Below are 17,901 nucleotides of genomic sequence, written 5' to 3'. Positions count from 1 at the left end.
GTGTTAGGACGAGAGTAATGAAGTACCAGTAAAGCTTCCAAATTTTGGCCTAGTTGCAATCAGAGCCCCAGCCCTCCGTGATGTTAAACAGTTGAACAAAAGACTATCGACTATATCACATTATCTGTCTGGATCATTGGCAAATTATGCGTATGACGGCTGTGAACAGGAAAGCCCTGACAGAAACTTTGATGATGACGTTTACGGCAAAAGTCATAAATTGCCTTTGACTTTTTTCCCTAAGGGAAAAACTCCTATTTGCAGTAAATACAAATATTCTTGTCTCTTACTTTGGTGAGACATGGCCAAAGTTTATTATAGATCTTGAGATACCCCGCATCCGGTGCACGGGTACAGGTAAATACCGAGTTAAGTTGCCCGCGCTTAACAGAGATGGACTGGAACCAAGCTTTCTTGTTGATAATATGAATAGCGGCCTCCAACGCAGGGTTAGTTTAATCCCATTTGTTTCTTCTTTTCTCTGTGGTTTATCGATCCCAGATATGTTGCTTTTTCTTCCCAGAAATGACGTCGGTGATTGCAGTGCAGTAATAAACCTATGTTCGCTCAATTCAGTGTTCAAACGAGTTTAGCATTTAAGATGAGGTTTTGGTTAACGCCTTTTCTACTTTTGTTTTTTGGAGTATGTTAAGTTTAACAAAGGGAGTAATTTAATTTTGTTATCTAAAAGATTTCCGACAATGAACGTGTTTCCCGACATTAATGATCTTCTTTTGCTTCGAGAGTCTATTGCTTCGTTTTTGCTGAATGTTTCATGTAAACTACACTTCATTTAGCATTAAACACAACTTAGAAGGCGCAAATATACTTACTCGTTTATTCATTTTTGTGTGGGCGAAGCTCACATTAAGTTGGCAGCTAAAAAGTAACGTTTGTCTGTTTTACGAGAGTCACGTGATCGAAAGGAATTCTACTAAGATGACTGGGCACTATTGTAGAGCCAACAGATGAGAAGAATGGGTGCTAGTTGGCTTGTACGACTGGATTTTCTGCCTCCTGTTGGCTTCGCCTTTGTGTACCATTTATACATCGGTTTCGAGAGACTACATTTGTATATTCCCAACTTTCAGTTGCTAAGGCAGGTTCATTCTTTCATAACTTGTTTTGAGATGCAGCAATGTCTGTTAGCATGTATCGTCTGTCTTCGCATCTTTTAAAATTTCAGCTTATGCTTAATGGCAAGCATTTATCGAAATCCACTGAGCTTCCTAATTTCGTGTAGGCTTTGAAAATGTTGATTGCAGTTGTGTTGTTTATTGATAGCTTTCTTTCATTATTCCATCAGGTGTCCATATCGAGAGATATTTTGCCCACGCAAGCCAATATTTAAGACTCCGCTTTTGTTTAGTGCAGGTTGTACAGGGTCTGGTATGCTTTCGCAAGCTAACATCTATCGGCCTGAATGATCGGCGCGGGTTGCCCCATACAACGAAAGGAGTCTTTGTACTTTCGCACGCCCATATCTCGCTAGCCAACATTTACATCGGCTTGAACCGATTGATCTGGGTAGCACTACAAAGTGAGACATACTGTCAGGGATTGTCACAGGATATTGTCAGAAACTTTCAGTAGTAAACTGCCTTGCACCACCATTGTACTTGCAATGTTCGAAATACACATGAACAGTGCTAACAGTCACCCTGTTGTTGCTTTTCCAAGATCAAAAGTTAGTATGGGAATCTCGGTCGAAACAATCAAGAATAGGCTTTCATAACAATTTCGTGAATGCAAAGGATGCCTTATTGTAAGGATATGGTTCTGAAATATGATGCGAACAGTGTCTTATTTACACGCGTTTTATTTGTCAAATTGAAGCAAGTTGTTACTGTACAAAAGGTGGAAAGAAGTGATGCTTTGGTTTACACAAATGATGTGCCACAATGTGTATATTGCATTACTTATAATGCAAACAAACGAATGATGTGGAGGAAAATTAGCCCTACAGTCTTTGATGTCATTGATCCGACCGTCTTTTTCTTCGAATTAGGACATGCCTGAAATGGACGCGCACCCCAAACAATCATTTTATGATTTGAGAGACAAGCGTATAAACGCAATAAACACTGACTAAAATTACTTGTGACTGGTTTCCAGAGAAACCCCGGAGAAACGACTAGGCTACCCGGTAGCGAGTTGATGTCATTACCAAATATGGTCAAACATGGCGCCCTCCGTCTACGTAGCTACCCATACACCGGAAACGGGGTAAAAAAATGTCGCCGCTATCCGTACTTAAGGGGTCTATTGGCAATAAAACAAAACTCTTATAAATGGCACTATGGGAGAGAGTGATTAGTTTAGAAATTTAATGAATTAAAATAAACATTATTAAACCACGTGTTTTCCGAATGAAAGAGGCTACAGCGCGCACACTATTAAAAGTGGCCCGATGTCCCGCCCCGGCCCCGGGCTTAACCATACCGTGGAAAGCTGGGACTGACTAACCATCCCGGAAGTTATTTCCGCTTTGTTTCAAGTTCTCAGAATTTCAGGGCGAACGATTCCAGTGTCCAGGGGATTTTGTATAAACTAAGGCCCTTTCCTACGAGAAGAATAGGGAGAAATTACAAGGTAAGCTGACAATATTACACTGCTTAAAAACTGGAGATGCTTCGGTAAGCTTATATTTTACGCGAATATTTGTACATACGTACAAACAGGTACAAATCAGAATTTCTAATAACCTCAGCTCAATGCGCAGTTATTCGGCTGTTTAGCGAGAATGCACTTTAAAAGGCAAAAGGGTATAAAAGGGTAAGTGTAGTCATTTAGACAGGTGAATTCGCTGCCCTACAAATACTGCGAAACACATGTTTAATTTAGCTATAAGCCCACACAAATTCTGCATTGATTTGCGTTGAGTGAGAGTGGCCAAGTTGTTTTGAATTTAAGACAGGAAGTGTGGTGCGGGTTCCTAGCAGAAGGGTCAAAGATTGCCCAGGTTTACAAGCAAAATTTCACAGGTAGAGTTGCCTTATTTAGTTATGGCAAGAAATGATAGATATCTCCAGCCTTCTGCCATATCCCTGAGGGAGGCTGAGAGTGGGACATGAGTCTGACATTTCAGCGGCTGTCACAGTTGAAGGATGTTTCTTAGGGAGCTCCATATTCCTATATCTGTACTGTCTGTGCATTTTATATCTGGTTCGTATTGCTAGACAAGGACAGCAACAGAGATGCCAACCTCTGAACAAGTTGCAATGTAAACACAGCCCTGTGATACAATTCAATTCTCACTGATTCAACTAGAAGATTTAAGAGGAAAACCTTACTCGAGAGAGGGATTCTAGAGAGCAAATGGAAGAAAAATTTCAGAATTAATTTAAGTGTTTTTGTGATCCATGCTATCAAAGTGATGTTGGAGGTTTGTTACCAAAATTAAAAAAAATATTTTGTCCAGTGGGTAGGCAAAGTTGTCCAGGTCCATACATGTATTATGAATCTCTGTCTCACAGGGTATCCATGGTGTACATTCTTTTGAATTGCACAATAAAAAAATTTAATTACTTACTAAACAGTATCTTCGGGACACTGAACATTAAGTCAAGGCCTACATTTTAGACTTAAAAGTTTTGGTAATGTGCCCTTATCTGGCTCTAATGCACCATCTGATGTCATAGATTTTGGGATGTTGCTCAATCAGGGAATTTTTGGCAAGAAGCAGCTTTATTCATAAATCTCATTTGACCTCAATGTAAATTCCTGCTCTTTCACAATATACATTCACAATCCTCTGAGGTGCACTTACCCCAAATAAAGAAAAAGCGCCCTGGGTAGGACTTCCATATGAAAAGGTCAGGGACGGATGCTCATTGTCTAATACTCCGGGGGCCAAGGATTCTGGTCTCACTTAGGGTGTTCATGACGAAATGTGGCTACTTTTAGCCACAAAGATTCTTTAAGGGTGCACACGGAGAAATAATGATTTAAAAGATGCTATCCATTTTACAGCTCAACATTGCCGGTCTCTTGAGTCTGCTCCACCAGCACCGGCTCTCTTCCTAAACAGCAGCTGGTAATGGAGCTTATTCTGTTTTAAGTGATATATTTTAGGGATCAAATGTAGCTAGAGCCATGCTCAGATTGGTCTCCTATAGGGGTTGAATTTAAATTTTCTGACAGGCAACCCACGCCTTTTCATATGGGAGCCCCCATTCCCTCCCCTAGAGAAAAGCCCTAGTATCAAGGTTGAGCAAAATCACTCGCCAGCCTCTCCCATGTATTTACAAAGAATACTGTTCCATTAACTGATTTTGTTTGACTGTAGGGTGGACATCAACTGACCATTATGTGAGAATATTATCAATGGCAACAGCAGTTACATTGTCAGGAGGGTAAGTGCAAATTTCTTAGCATCATATGTTTGGTTTATTAAATAAAACTTCATTGCAAATTGCAGCTTGAACGATTCAATAAAAATATACACTCAGATGGCATACTTTGACAAGTATTTAAGAAGAGTAACTGTTGTGCTTGAAGGCATTTTTCGGCACCTGTGTCATCTGCTGAAACATGACTTTAAAGACATTAAACATTAAAGACCTATTCTTGGAGGAGTTATAATAATATTGCACTTGTGTAGCCCATGTGCTAGACAGTGATTATTGCTCCAGTGATTTGGTTAAACGTCGGTTCACAAACTGCTGTTTATTAAAATTCTTTAAAACTCTATAAACACCTTGAGAACTAAAATAAAAGATACAAATAAATAACAAAGTAGCTTGCGAAAATAACAGGATATGAATACATTTCAAGTTACAAAGGTGAAAGGAGAAAACTTAATATCGATTCACAGTAACGGTAAAACGATGTTGTATACAACTTGACTTTATCTAAAACCTGAAGACTTAAATTTACAATTCACAAGCGACGAAACTGAACTAAACGACTAAAGATACAAACTGCTCACATAAACAAACTAAAATAGCGTAAAAAATAATTACCTTGGTGCTGCCTTGATCACCAGAACAATGATAAACTTGGAGAAACTTGTTAACTTGCGGTGAATAAACAGAGCTTCCGTCAACTGATCTTGCTAACGAAAAAACTACTCTTTCATAACACTAGTTGGGTGTCGCGGCGCTACGCGTGTGCTTTCGCGACACCACAGAACTTACTAGAAAAACCTAGGAACAAGGGTAGCGTACACGCGAAACAAATACGCATGAAAAAGCCTTAAATAACTGGATACACGTTCAAATAAACTTCCAGTGACTTAAAAATAGTACTCTTAAGGTTACAGTATACCTTCAGATCGGCAATTTTCTTCAAATTTGGATTTTTGGTTCAAACTAATGGTCGAAGAGTAATCTCTAATTTCTGAAAACAAAATTGAAAAAAACCTAATACTGGCGGAGAAATGGATGTTTTACGTTATGGCCGGAAGTAAAAGTTCCCTCTTGATTGACAGCCCTATAACGTGTATGCAATCAACCGAGACTACTTTCGCGGGAATATTACCGATATTGATACCACGAATTGGCTGGCTACTCAGTTAATCAGCATTGTTAATCCAAGCATTTTTCGTGTTAGATGTAATTCTATTAAGTTATAAGTAAACATGGACCACGGAAAACTCCGTTTACCAGTTCGAAAGAGCGAAGAATGAATAAAAATACATCAATGAGTGAAGAAGCGAAAGTTGGCCTCGCGGATGAAGCTACGGACGTATCAAGCGGGCAAAAGATCGAGTCAAGAGAAGAGAAAGGTTGTGTAAAATTCGGGAACTCGACAGCGATAACAGCGATGTTTACAGTGACTCTTTTGTTGAGTTCGATACCGATGAATCGTCCAACTCATTGAGATCCATTGCAATATTATCCATGCACATTTGCTCTGCCGCGCTTTCTTTTGTTTGTTCTCGTCGCCCAGCTACTCTAACGTTCGTATCCTTTTTTGTCTTCCCCATTTTGCCAAACCAGCTTCAAGAAAAACCCAGCTGCAGAAAAATTATCTCTCCGCCTTGAGCGCATTGCGAAACGCAAGGTTTTTTTTGCAGATTCACGCGTAAATTTCACCGCAAGTTAATGGTAGTAAATTTTCCAAGCGCTGATTGGCTCAGTGATCTGAGAACCCAGTTGAAGGCGTTTGTGGGCGGAGTTTGTTTGCGAAGTAAGATATTTTTCTTAGCGCTGTTTTTTCGGATAAATTTTTTCACTTGAAGCAGACACTTTAAAGAGTTACAACTCAAACGGAATTTGTTTGTTTGCCCTCAAATTTGGACAGTAGCTAGATTAACATATAAAAAACAAAAACGTGTCTGCGAATTGTTTATTTCGAAATATTTTTTCTCCGAGAGCGATTTTTGTACGATCACTTCACATTTTTTTAATCCTATTTCGAAAATGTTCTGTAACTTTTTACTACAATTGAATATGGAAAAACGCAGACACGCTTTTTAGCGCTTTTTGTCCTGAAACCGAGGAAAAAAATAAATTGGCGAAAAACAAAATTCGCTTTGACTTGTAGCTTCCAAAAGGTGATTAGGACGCTTGCATTTGGTGACCGTGAAAAAATTGGCAATTCATTTTATTTCAAAATTTTTGGTATGGTTTGATAGCCAGCTCTATAAGCTTTAATTTGATATAGGGGCTTAGGTATCTACAGCTTAAACCGGACGCGCTACATCGCTTGGACGCGAGACACCCCTGAAGGTATACGGTAACCTTAAGGCTACAAAGTTTAGTAATTTAGCGTAAAACAGCTTGAATTAGAAACTCGTTGAAAACTTGCGCAATGTTCCGCTTGCAAATTTATTGCAGAAGCGCGCGCCGCTTCAAGTGTCGTACATCACGCGCGCACAACTTAACTGCTGTAGCTATAGTGATCATGAGACGAGATCCAATTTTCACACTGACTCTTCAAGTCTGCAAACTAGACCATTGTTCTCTTGTATGCCCATCAATTACCTCTTTCATGGAATAGGAAGCTCTGCCAACAGAACTGTCTTTGATATATCAGTCCACAGCACTGGAGGTCACAGTGCATTGGTAACACCAGGAGCAGTGCCGTAGCAAGGGAAAAAAACTGGGGGACACAGAATTGGGCGCCAAAGGCAAAAGCCGCTATGAGGGTCTGGGGGCATCCCTCCCAGAAAATTTTGAAATCTAGAGGTTCGGAGGAGCTAATTCCAGTGTTCTCCAAGAGCTATTTGTAATTTACGTGTCTTGCAAATTACTCCCCACACTGTCTCAGCAAATGAATGCAGATTGAAGAAAGTATAACAATTGCAAAGTCAATTACAAAATAACAAAACCGACTGTCTCTCAAGCAAGTGTTTCGCCTTTTAAAGACTCAGAGTCAGGTGTTAGCTCGTTATTAAACTGTCTGAGTTGCCTAAGTTGCAAACGGAGACTTCATCAGCCTGTCATTTTATGAAAACTTCCCGAACAAGTGCTTGCACCGCTGTTTGTGCCCCACAAACAAATTCTTGGTGACCTCCACCATGTCAGTACCATCTGCCAATTCCTTGTGGACATGCAGAAGCATGACGTGATTGAGCCTGGTCTCTCCTGTGGTTGAGCGCAGGTAAGTCTTGAGTCGCTTTAAGGCGGAGAAGGAGTGCTCGCTGTTGGCATGGGTAGCTGGCGTGACAAGCATAAGCTTAGCAAGGGTGCAAATCTCACTCAATAAGAGTTAACAAGCATTTCTGAGTGACTGAGGAAAAGTCCAGCCGATCAGCGATGTCAAATCTGGAGGTGTGTGCTTGCACCATTTCTGGAAGCAGGGACAGCTGGGGTTCTAGCTTGTAGTGCTGCAAGTCAGTATCCCTGTACACTGACATCGCTTTCATTAGCTTTTTGTTGTGGTCTTCAGCATTTTATACATGTCTGGTTTTACTTTTGGGGTAAAAAAACTGGGGGGCACGCCTCCCCCCTGGCCCCTCCCCTTGCTATAGCACTGGAGACTATGGATATCTGCAAACACATTCGCATGATCGCAAGATGCAACTTACACTAGAGGTGCCACCTTCCTTGCAGATTGCTGCTTGATCATTTCACCTTTCTTTAAACACCAAATCCCATCCCAGGCTTCTGTTCTGACGCTGGCTATCAACACTTTGATAGGCTAGAACCTCTGCTCATTACCAGTGACTTAAAGGGACACAGTCAGCTGGTGCACATGCGCATTAGATACCATTTTCATAGCTAATTTCCATATCACACTTCATCACAAGAAGCGCGCGCGGAAAAGAAATTGAGAAGCGCATCTAAGCAAACCTTGTAGATTCGACGTATTTCCGAGTCAAAATAGTGCTTATATCCGTGTCATATTAGAAGAACAGTTATTTCATTGATACAATGGAGAATGTACCGATAGACGTGTCCAGGGAAAGCCAAAGGTCAACGAATACCTCGGAAGTTGAAGAATCTGCAGAGGTGAGAAACATGAGTAATCGGTCATTTCTGCTTTCAGTCGGATATTTTGCTTTTCTAATTTCATTCTACGTCTTCTACCCTTTCTAAATTTAGGAACCAGACCCATGTCATTGTAAAAGCGCTTGCTCAACCCGCAGAAAGCAAGGTTCTACAAGAGGTTGTCCTTGTCGCAGAGAGAATCGACTCTGTACCGAAGCTTCTCGGTGCGGGAAACCTTCCAAACCCTGCTAAAATAAGGTGAGATAGTTTTACTAAAACGCTTTTTCATTCATCGTCGTATGTCATGCATTAGTTCAATTTCAATTTTTGCTAGTGATACTCAGTCACAATGAAGTGGTCCAGATAATTTACAGAAATTCTGAGATGTGAATGAATTAGATCTACGCAAACCGAACTTTTTTCATTACTCGCGATTTTGCTTTGTTGTCATCGAGGCTATATGTAAACAACTTGCTACGGAAGAAATGTTCCTCTTCAGTTGAGATTAGCTTACGCACAAAAATAAGTAAATAATCGATACAATAAATTTGTGTTTTGAACAGGCTAATGCTACGACCGCTTCCAGTGACAATCAAGCCACTCAGCACTCCACTGAGGAGGATGAGCGAATTACGGCAAACCAGCAAGTCAAGGTGAGATTTCGAATGATCCGGTGTTGTCGACTTTATTATTCTGTGAATTAGTACATTGTTTTTGCATATCGTAGGACCTCTATCCTTGTGCCGAACGATGCATCAAACTATATATCGTCACGTTGGCAAAATTATTTTTATTTCGCAGCATTTGTATTTGCTCATGTAGTTGAAATTATTCAAATTCAAAATTCAAAATGCAGGTATCGAAACTTGACTGAGTTGTGATGTGAAATTGAACTGGTCGCCATTCATTATGATTTTGAAGAATCACAGTGGCTGATTATTTGTTTGTTATTCTCTTTTGATGCCATAGCTCTAGATACTTCTCCATAACTGCCACCTAAATGAATACCAATAAAGTCTTAGGATCTACACATTTCCTGTCCAAAAAGCGCTCCTCCATGAATTGACCAACATTACTGCAGGTTCTATGAATGCCATCCTGAATGAATGCCATTCTCTTTATTTTACAGGAATTCATCAACACACTAGACTCTGCCACTGAAACTGTGCATCAGAAGCCTGAGAAGGGGTATCGGAAGTATGGACTACATAGACTCCCTGCTCATTATGGAGGATGACCTGGATAATGCTAATGATGATGACAATGATGACAATGATGACAATGATGCAGAGGTTTATAGTCCCACAGCTAGTGTTGCTAGTGTTGCAATTCAGCCAACCCCACCCATCCCTCAGCAGAGGCAAGGACCAGTTCCCAAGTGGTGTGTATGTGGAAACTGCCGTAACATGCCCTTAGAGGTGGAGAAAGTGTGCTGCAGGAAAAAAATTGTGATGCCAAAAAACCAAGATTCAAAAAACTGTGTTTGGACCCTGATTATTTGGAACTGTCAATAGGAAGCAGTGCTGATATCAGGAATGACAGGCAAAACAATAGTACCAGAACCTTTAGAAAGGCTGCTTATCGCCATTGTATTTTAGATAAGCATGGTTATTTAGGCAAGGGAAGGAGGAAAGTTGCCACCTCATGTGTTGTGTGGGAAATCTGTGAACATTATCCATCTTCATCAGGCATCTACATGGGGTTCAAAGAGCGATGAAAACTCTTACTGTACATATGTTATCATGAGAAACTCAATAAAAATCGAGTATGTGCTAAACCAGCTTCATGTATATCATACCAATATTATGTACTTGAAATATGAATCCCTGGTATGGCTTTTATATAGAAATCAGTCACTTGATCTACAATGCAATTACTTGAACCAAAAGGAGAAATCACTCATTTACCAATCATTGACCAAGCTCTCCAGTAGAGCTTGCTTGCAGGTTAATAATAATCATTGGGGCTCGTAATTGGCTAAACTACAGATTACAGGGCCACTTACATGTATTTACATCTCACTGAATAACAAAAGAACCTATTGTGTTGTTTCTCGTTCTTCAAAGACTGCCGACTAGGTGGACCTCAGTGGCCCTGTATTCTGTAGTTCCTTATTATACTATCACAATCTGAAATAATATCACATATTTCACCGAGGGCAATCCTTGACAGGTGACAGAAGTGTACATCTCTTGGGACAAATTTACAAAATAGATCTTGAAGTGTTGAACTTGAAGTGTTCATGGTTCAAGTGTTTCTAAAAAATTGAACAGTGTTTCAGATGAAATGTCAGTTTTCACACACCTCAAAAACCCTATTATAAACTGTTATGGTGGCACAGCTCTGTGGTATATCTTGTTCAAATCTGTATCAAGTCATTCCCGTTTTTGAAACCTTGTTTTATGTCTTTCAAACAACTCCTTTGAGGAGATAGGAGCAGTGTGTGCAATTGTTGGCGCAATTCTTTCTGGATCATCTTCAGACAGAGACATGTGTCTGTCTATTCTCAAGACATCATCTATCCGGCGACGAAAAAATTTGGCCATGAGTATGGGAATGTAGGCAAAATCTTTGTCCACTTTTATTATGCGTGTGTTCCACTCTTTTGTGCGCTGATTGTATTTACGGCTATATCTTCCTTCACCCCCTTCAGATCCCACAGCAGCTGATCTATCACGATGGTAGTTCCAATCAATAGCTGCAAGTTGCTTTCTTGCCTTGTAAAATCTGTACCTAACACAGTGCATAATAATAATGATAATATTAATAACTGTTTAAAGGGAAAATGGTGAGGGTGAAATTAGGCTGTTGTTATAAGGTGCTGGTGAAATGCTTAATATGAGTACATTCAATGAAAATGGTGTTTACCACAGAGGCAAAAGGCTGTCGAAAATCCAACCCCCTCTCCCCCTTCCGGGCAATACCACCAACCAAAAATTACCCTGACATTTTATGCCACTCTTGTAATGCCCACTACAGAGTTCCAGAGGCTCTCAACAGGTACTAGGGATGAAAACTGCAACTGTACAATATTATAGTTGTCACTAATGTATACTCCTCTATAATGATAGTCTAGGGCTAAGGGTTCCAGGTTTCTTTATTACCTGTGCAGAGCTTTTAACGGAATACATACTTGTAAGCAGATCTCTTCGCCGCATATGCCAGAGACATGCTGTTGAGGCATTCCAAGGATCCTGTGTGCCTTTAAAACATAAGAAACAAACAACAGTAAGGAAGCCACCAAGCATTTGTAAGTCTTTGTAGGTTACCCAGGGATGCACCATAAGTCATAACAAACAAACAAACAAGCAATAGTGAAGCATGGTTATATGAATAGCATCAAACACTGTAGATGATCTTGGGAGGCCACAAGGCATTTGTTTACATTTGGTACCCAGGGATGGTGCATTTACCTCCACCATCCAGAGATTTGTCTTGACAAAATAAGTAGTCCTGTGCTTGGAGTGAAGCACAGCAGTATCCCCCTCTCCCTTATCCCTGTCATCAAAAAAGAAGGGGAAAATAATGATTTTAATACTATTGTCTGCCTAAAAAAAAATTGGTTGACATAAAAGTATTTACCTAAACTTCACATAAAACTTGAAGCTGTCTAGCAAGGTTGGCTCAAGCACTATTTTCTGTAAGGCCAAAACATCTTGGTCTCTGGGGTCAAACCAAGGGGGGTGTTCTTCATTGGGTTCAAGCACCTCATGGTCACATTTGCCTGTGGTCCATTCATGCCCATTGCATACATGATGGAGGATGGACAGCCATTTGTCCTGTGAAACAAGCAAACATATTTAACGTGGGTCAATTTGCGCAGTGCAAAGAAGTGCATGTTTAGCAAAAGGAAGGCAAACAAAACGAAACTTAACTTACAAGAAAATAATCAAAATATAACAGAAGCATATCACCTAGCTAAGTGATATGTTTTTGAATATAATAATCAGTATATTATTACAAATATAGACTGCATAACATGGACAGCCCGAGTTACTTGAATAAAGCAAAAATCTTTTCTTTGAGATAAGACGAGGACCACAAAAATTAAATTGGTAACCTGGCGTGTGCCTTACACTAATTCAGTGACGCTATAAACAAAAAAAAACATGCAATTGCGATCAAGTGTTTAATTTTTCACTTGCTTTTCACATCTGTTAGGGCTTACAACAGAAAAATCGGGAACATTTCTGCCTTTTCCCAACGGAGTCGAAGTTAATGGACCTGGCAATAATCATTACAAAAGACATGAGAATCAGAAAGTGTAAATGTAATGAATCATATGAGGTAATTTACGTGCCCAGAGCACACAGTACCTTCTTCGGTCAGTCTTGCTCTTTTGGATGGTCGAGCTGCTTTCATGTCGTTCATTCTACAAAGAGATCAAGAGATATTCAGGACATTTCTTTCCAGTATTAATATCGAACACTGGTCTAAATATATGAAAAAGCTGTTACTCACTGTTCACGTCTTCGTCTGAGCTCCAAACCGAGCAGCCATGACGCAAAGTTCGAATCGTTTGCGAAGGTTCCCTCCGCACGGACCTTTCACCAGGTCGACAAAATACGATTTTCCAAATATATGTAATAATGATTTGCTCTCCAATGCTTTTGATTTATCGCTCTCGTTATTTTGGCCAACGCAGGCGACTTCTTCCGCCCGGCGCCTTCACGTTTCCCACCTCTTCTTTTCATGTTCTTTTGGAGACGCGATCCATACTGTTTTTAACCAAATATGATAAAATAATATCCTAGGATGAGCAAAAACACACTCAAAAACAGGTTTTTCAGTTTAAGATTGAAAATTGAGCAAAACACTGCGAAGATTGAAGCGGATTTCTCTACGTACTCGACGCGTAACTTTGATTTCAGGTTGTGGTGAACTCTTCTCAAAGTAAGGAAACTAGTGTCCAGGTCAGCGCGGTCCCAAAGCTGACTGTGTCCCTTTAATACAGCCAAGGTATTGATGTAGTGACTACTGACACTACTCACAAAAGATGTGACTACTCATGAAAGATTTCCCCCACAGATCCTGATTTCCTACAAGGGGCAGGAAAGAGGTGATGTCACTGCATGCAAGGACATAAAGTTGAATGTTAAGGGTTCCATGGACACAAGGTCCAACCAACCTGCCGGTCCTTCAGGCTACTGCTTTCCAAATAGCCAGTGTACCCTACATTGAACTGAGGTTCTCCCACTTCTTACTTAAAAGTAAGAAGATGTTATCTAGTACCTGTTACATTATCATTGTCCTAGGACCACTATGTGCTTCTCCTACAAACAAGCCTTCAACAATCCTGCTACACAGCTCCAATGATCTCTTTACACTTTGTGCCTATTGACCCTCAGTCTCCTCTACAGGCTCTTCCAGTGCCCTGATTCCTTTCCACATTAGGTTTCAGACATTTAAACTTTGTTCACATACTCTGCTGACATAGGCACGAGTTGGGTCACTTACAGCAATTTGGAGCAGCTACTGACTGCTGGCATGCCTGCTAAGTTAAGTTGAGTTGAGTTCAATGAAGCCACCAATTGCAACTGGCCCCTTTGTCTCAGGTTTATCAGTAGAGAATATGAACTAGTCTTAAATCACAAGATCACCTGTTTACCCAGGCTTTTATGGCCTTTCTCCCTCTAGTAGAAACCTTTCTTGGATTTCGATTTTAGAAGCAGAACTGCAAATGGCCACATTTGCCAAGGACGTAGGTATACCTAGCTTGCGAGCAGGTTCAGAAAGGTGAACCTGATCACAGGCTGTGCTATATACCCAACCATCCCTTTCTGAGGTAACTACCAATTGCTGGGTCCCATAGCCTCCACCATTAGGACATAGTCACCCAATACACCAATACACCAGTGGTGGCCTCATTGGTCAGTCTGGGAAGGAAGCAAACCTGTAAGCACCACACTTTCAGCTTACCAGGATGGCCACGCCTGTCTGTTGCCTTAAGGTCCTCTTCAATATTCCAACTGCTTCTGAATCTCAACTCTTTGATGCCTGTCTGTCTGGCAACTGAATATTCTGTAGAGCCTGGACTGTATTAAATTCTCAGTTTAAGTTAGCCATCAATACATTTATTTTAGTCTTGATATTTCAAATCCATATAATTATTGCTCTATATGTTGTTGGTCCACGATATAATTTGTCCGGGTATTCTGTGGTTCTTATCCAAAATAATGTAAAATTAAAATAAATAGTTTCATTAACTCTTTTAGGTCCACACTTCATTGTGTTACAGACAACCAGAAAAGATGGTTGGTCTTTGGCATTGCCCTCAACAAGGTCCTGGTTACCCAAATATGTTTCTTTGCTGAACGAGAAGTTCAGAGAGAGTATGGCAATCTTCAAACAAGCCACAATATTCACACTCGGAGCACATCTGGGTGACTTAAGAATTGGCCAACATTCTTAAAGTATGAGAACATCAACGGCAACGATGTATTTCCCAGGCTGCCAGGTGGAAGGCTCAATTACTCCTTGTTTGACTGCCGTGTGACATCACATGTTGACTTTGCCAAGCTCTATGTAGAAAACCACATGGCTAAGTTCAACGCCTTTGATGAACACTGCGATGCATCTGCCGTGCTCACCTTGCTTGGTAAAGTGCCAGTCTTCTCTCCAGCTGTACAGAGTGCTGCAAATGATGTTAGACAAGCTAGAAATTCCTGGGCTCACTGTGTATTCAGTGAGTGGGATCCAGTGAATTATCAACATAGTTTTAACAAGATGGAAACGCTAGTGAAGGCCTTGGCTTTGCCACCCATCATCGAAAGGAATCTCTTAGGAGAAATGAAAGACTGGGAGTCAAAAGGTACAAACCTGATTTCCTTACTGACGTTTTTTTCTTTCAAACATTGTAATTTATAATGCAGAAATACGTCCTACAAATATACAAACGTCCATAACACGTTTCATTCTTCCCATCTTGCTGTAGTTAATTGTAGTCTCTGGCACTTCACATCACAGATCGGTAAATTGTTGCTACAAGAGGTCAACGAGAGAAAAGATTTTCCACTGTCAGACATGCGTCAAGTTACATAAGTGAAAGATCTCAAGTTTATGAAAGTCAAATGCTCAGATTTATTTTTTGGACGATAATATTGTTGAAGTGTCTGTCCTCGAGTAACTTATCTTCTGGTGGAGGAGGGGTCTTCTAGTTCAGTTAAAAGGAAGTCGAAAAGCTTCTCAACGGTTTAGTCTGCAGGTGAATGCCATGGGTATAAATATTTGACTCTTAAATCTAGCATTATGACCTTACCAGGCAACTATTGCTGGTATTCCTACATTGAATGCTAGTCGATAGCATCGGTCTAGGACCCACCCACTTTCCCCTTAGCACCTCTCCCGTCTGTTCTTTTTCCCGTTTACACAGTTGTCATATTAGTGAGTCGTTAATAGTTCGCTTCCTTTCTTGTTATTAAAGGGACGATACTGTGTATGAATGCTACTGTGGATGCTGACCTGTTGAAGTTGGTACAACAGCACGTCAATGTACTGAATACAGATGTGGGGAAGTTGACATTTGAAGTACAGGAGGATAAGAAGCGAGTATCACAAGCACTAAAGTACATTTCAACAAGCCTGGAGGAGCTACGAGCAAGAGTTGCGAGTGTGCAGCATGAACAAGAAGTCATGAAACAAGAGCAAAGTTCTCTCTCGGATAAAATGGATAACTTGGAAGCCGATATGGATAGTACTCACGAACAGTTGAAAAGTCTTAAGTGTCAACAAGAAGATGTGCAACAACAAGTTGCACACGTGGAAGAAAAGCTGAATTCCGCTTTCGAGAATCGAGGTAAGGTAAAGGTTTATACGATTGGCATTATATGTTTCTGTATTTATGAAAACAGTGAAAACAGAAAGCTCGCCCGCTCGACCGTGTTTTGTTTTTACTTCGCCAGATCTCGATCCAAAATAGACGATAAACTGACTCAAATGAATGTCAGTTTTGTTTTGCTCCACTCTCTTACCTTCCTTTTGGTGCTCTTCTCTCTATTTTTTCCATTGCTTGGAGTGATTTTGAGGCCTTTGGGACTCGTGAAATCGAAGTGCCTAGGGGTCATTTGGTGCAAAGTATTGACACGGTTTTCAAAAATCCAGTCTTATACATGTACATCTTACGGTGTAAATGTCAGTTAGTGACGTCTGACTTGTCACGATGAGTACTTTCATTCAGGACTTATTACACGGTGGAAGAACGTTAACAAAACATATTAAAATCACAGGTGACCCAAGGTCGCAAATTTTCATACGGTAGTCTTCATGTTACATCGGGAGGGGGGTACTTCCTTATATCAATTATATGGACTTTATAGGTATGTGCGGCCCCAAAGGATATGGTTTTTTATCCGCTTTGCTCATAAATAGGGTATCGACATGAATAGAGTATGATTTTTGTGCTCTAGTCTTGAATTGCTTGTGTTTTTTAGAAGAAGGTACTTTTTCATCATTAACGATAAGAGCCTCAACAAAAGCCCTTCATCAGTAAATTATGTTTAGGACTACTCTGCCAGCCGCAACGTTCATAAATAGGGTATCGAATTTTTGGTCTGGTCATAAATGGGGTAGGGAAAAAAAAGGTAAGGGTTTTGGGAAGTGGGTCGCACCTCCCCTACCCATTTTTTCTGGGAGTATTCCCCAGGGCTCTGGCTCCTGGCAGTATCCCCCTCCGGGCTCTCAACTTTGTTGCTCTCAACAAAGTTAAGTACAAAGTGGTTAAACTTGAGGATTGTATTACCTTATTTTTTTCCAGAGGACTGCAGTTATGAAGGTGCCGCTGATGTAGTGAACCAGCAAAACGAGAGCAAAATGTCTGTTGGTGAGTTGTAACTTACGATTCTTAATTCAAAGGGACTGTGATTTCATCTGCATAGGACCGACACACTGAAAACAAACCAAACTTCTGACCCGTTTCTGGGGATTATCAACCACATCCTCAAACTCTCTTTCTTTGGGTTATTAGGCCCGGGTCGCACTAGAGTCAATTTTGTTTGCTTAAAGTATTTCCAGTTTTTGGCGAGGAAAAAAATTAGCAAAAATTTCGCAAGTTCCAAATTTTGGCAGCGGTCGTAGTAGGCCAACATGCTGGAACCAAAACGTTACTGATTGAAATATACATAACAAGATCTGTATTTCTCAATTAGTAATCATGCGAAAGTTTAACTCTTCGCAGATTTTTATCCACGCTGTATGTTCTTGACTCTTTGCTATACAGCAACTCGTGAATTCCGGCCCATAATTGGACGAGCAGTTTTGCTCGGCTTGCGTTTGTGTTGTTGCTTGCGCCACTTGCGATCGAAGAAGATTGTCTCGAGTAGTATATAGGGAGTCCAACAAATACCATTTCGCAGAGGGAGCTTTATTTCACCTTATCGCAGCCCCCACCATCAAGTCCGGCCCTCACAAGCTCGGGCCGGTTGAACCTGGGGGCTGCGAAACGGTGAAATTCAGCTCCCTCTTTGAAACAGTATTTGTTTGACTCCCTATTTACTACTCAAAACAAAGGGACACCAATTAGAAACAA

General features: G+C 40.6%; 2 protein-coding genes, 1 long non-coding RNA gene and 2 pseudogenes across 4 annotated transcripts in view; 2 read left to right on the top strand and 3 right to left on the bottom strand.

Annotated features, from left to right (window-relative positions):
* The first annotated feature begins 2,503 nt into the window (after positions 1–2,503).
* LOC110061519 (uncharacterized) overlaps positions 2,504–17,901 on the top strand; it is a 35,518-nt gene continuing 20,120 nt past the window's right edge. Inside the window, exons 1-5 of the mRNA XM_089298447.1 lie at positions 2,504–2,592; positions 4,289–4,355; positions 14,594–15,189; positions 15,802–16,173; positions 17,131–17,196. Coding sequence (XP_089154573.1) covers positions 14,916–15,189; positions 15,802–16,173; positions 17,131–17,196 — 712 coding nt within the window. The 5' untranslated portion in view covers positions 2,504–2,592; positions 4,289–4,355; positions 14,594–14,915. The remainder of the gene's footprint in view (positions 2,593–4,288; positions 4,356–14,593; positions 15,190–15,801; positions 16,174–17,130; positions 17,197–17,901) is intronic.
* LOC149106793 (uncharacterized) lies at positions 7,339–8,179 on the bottom strand (annotated as a pseudogene).
* Positions 8,322–10,155, top strand: LOC149106792 (uncharacterized; annotated as a pseudogene). Its single transcript, XR_016209602.1, has 3 exons — positions 8,322–8,399; positions 8,942–9,031; positions 9,508–10,155. The product of XR_016209602.1 is annotated as an uncharacterized LOC149106792 (transcript).
* On the bottom strand, positions 10,149–12,287 carry LOC149106791 (uncharacterized). Its single transcript, XM_089297384.1, has 4 exons — positions 12,258–12,287; positions 11,961–12,157; positions 11,512–11,580; positions 10,149–11,111 (listed from the first exon to the last, which is right to left on the bottom strand). The coding sequence occupies exons 1-4, from the start codon at positions 12,285–12,287 to the stop codon at positions 10,754–10,756; spliced, it is 654 nt and encodes a 217-aa protein (XP_089153510.1). The 3' UTR covers positions 10,149–10,753.
* Positions 12,529–13,252, bottom strand: LOC149106790 (uncharacterized). The gene is made up of 3 exons (XR_016209944.1): positions 12,840–13,252; positions 12,695–12,750; positions 12,529–12,602 (listed from the first exon to the last, which is right to left on the bottom strand). It is a non-coding gene; the product is annotated as an uncharacterized LOC149106790 (long non-coding RNA).

This window comes from Orbicella faveolata, unplaced genomic scaffold, assembly GCF_042242905.1.
Source record: "Orbicella faveolata isolate gen_17 unplaced genomic scaffold, um_ofav_v1 contig_3, whole genome shotgun sequence".
Lineage (NCBI taxonomy): Eukaryota > Metazoa > Cnidaria > Anthozoa > Scleractinia > Merulinidae > Orbicella > Orbicella faveolata.
The sequence above is the reverse complement of the archived record's forward strand: the minus strand, read 5'-3'. Positions and strand labels throughout refer to the sequence as shown.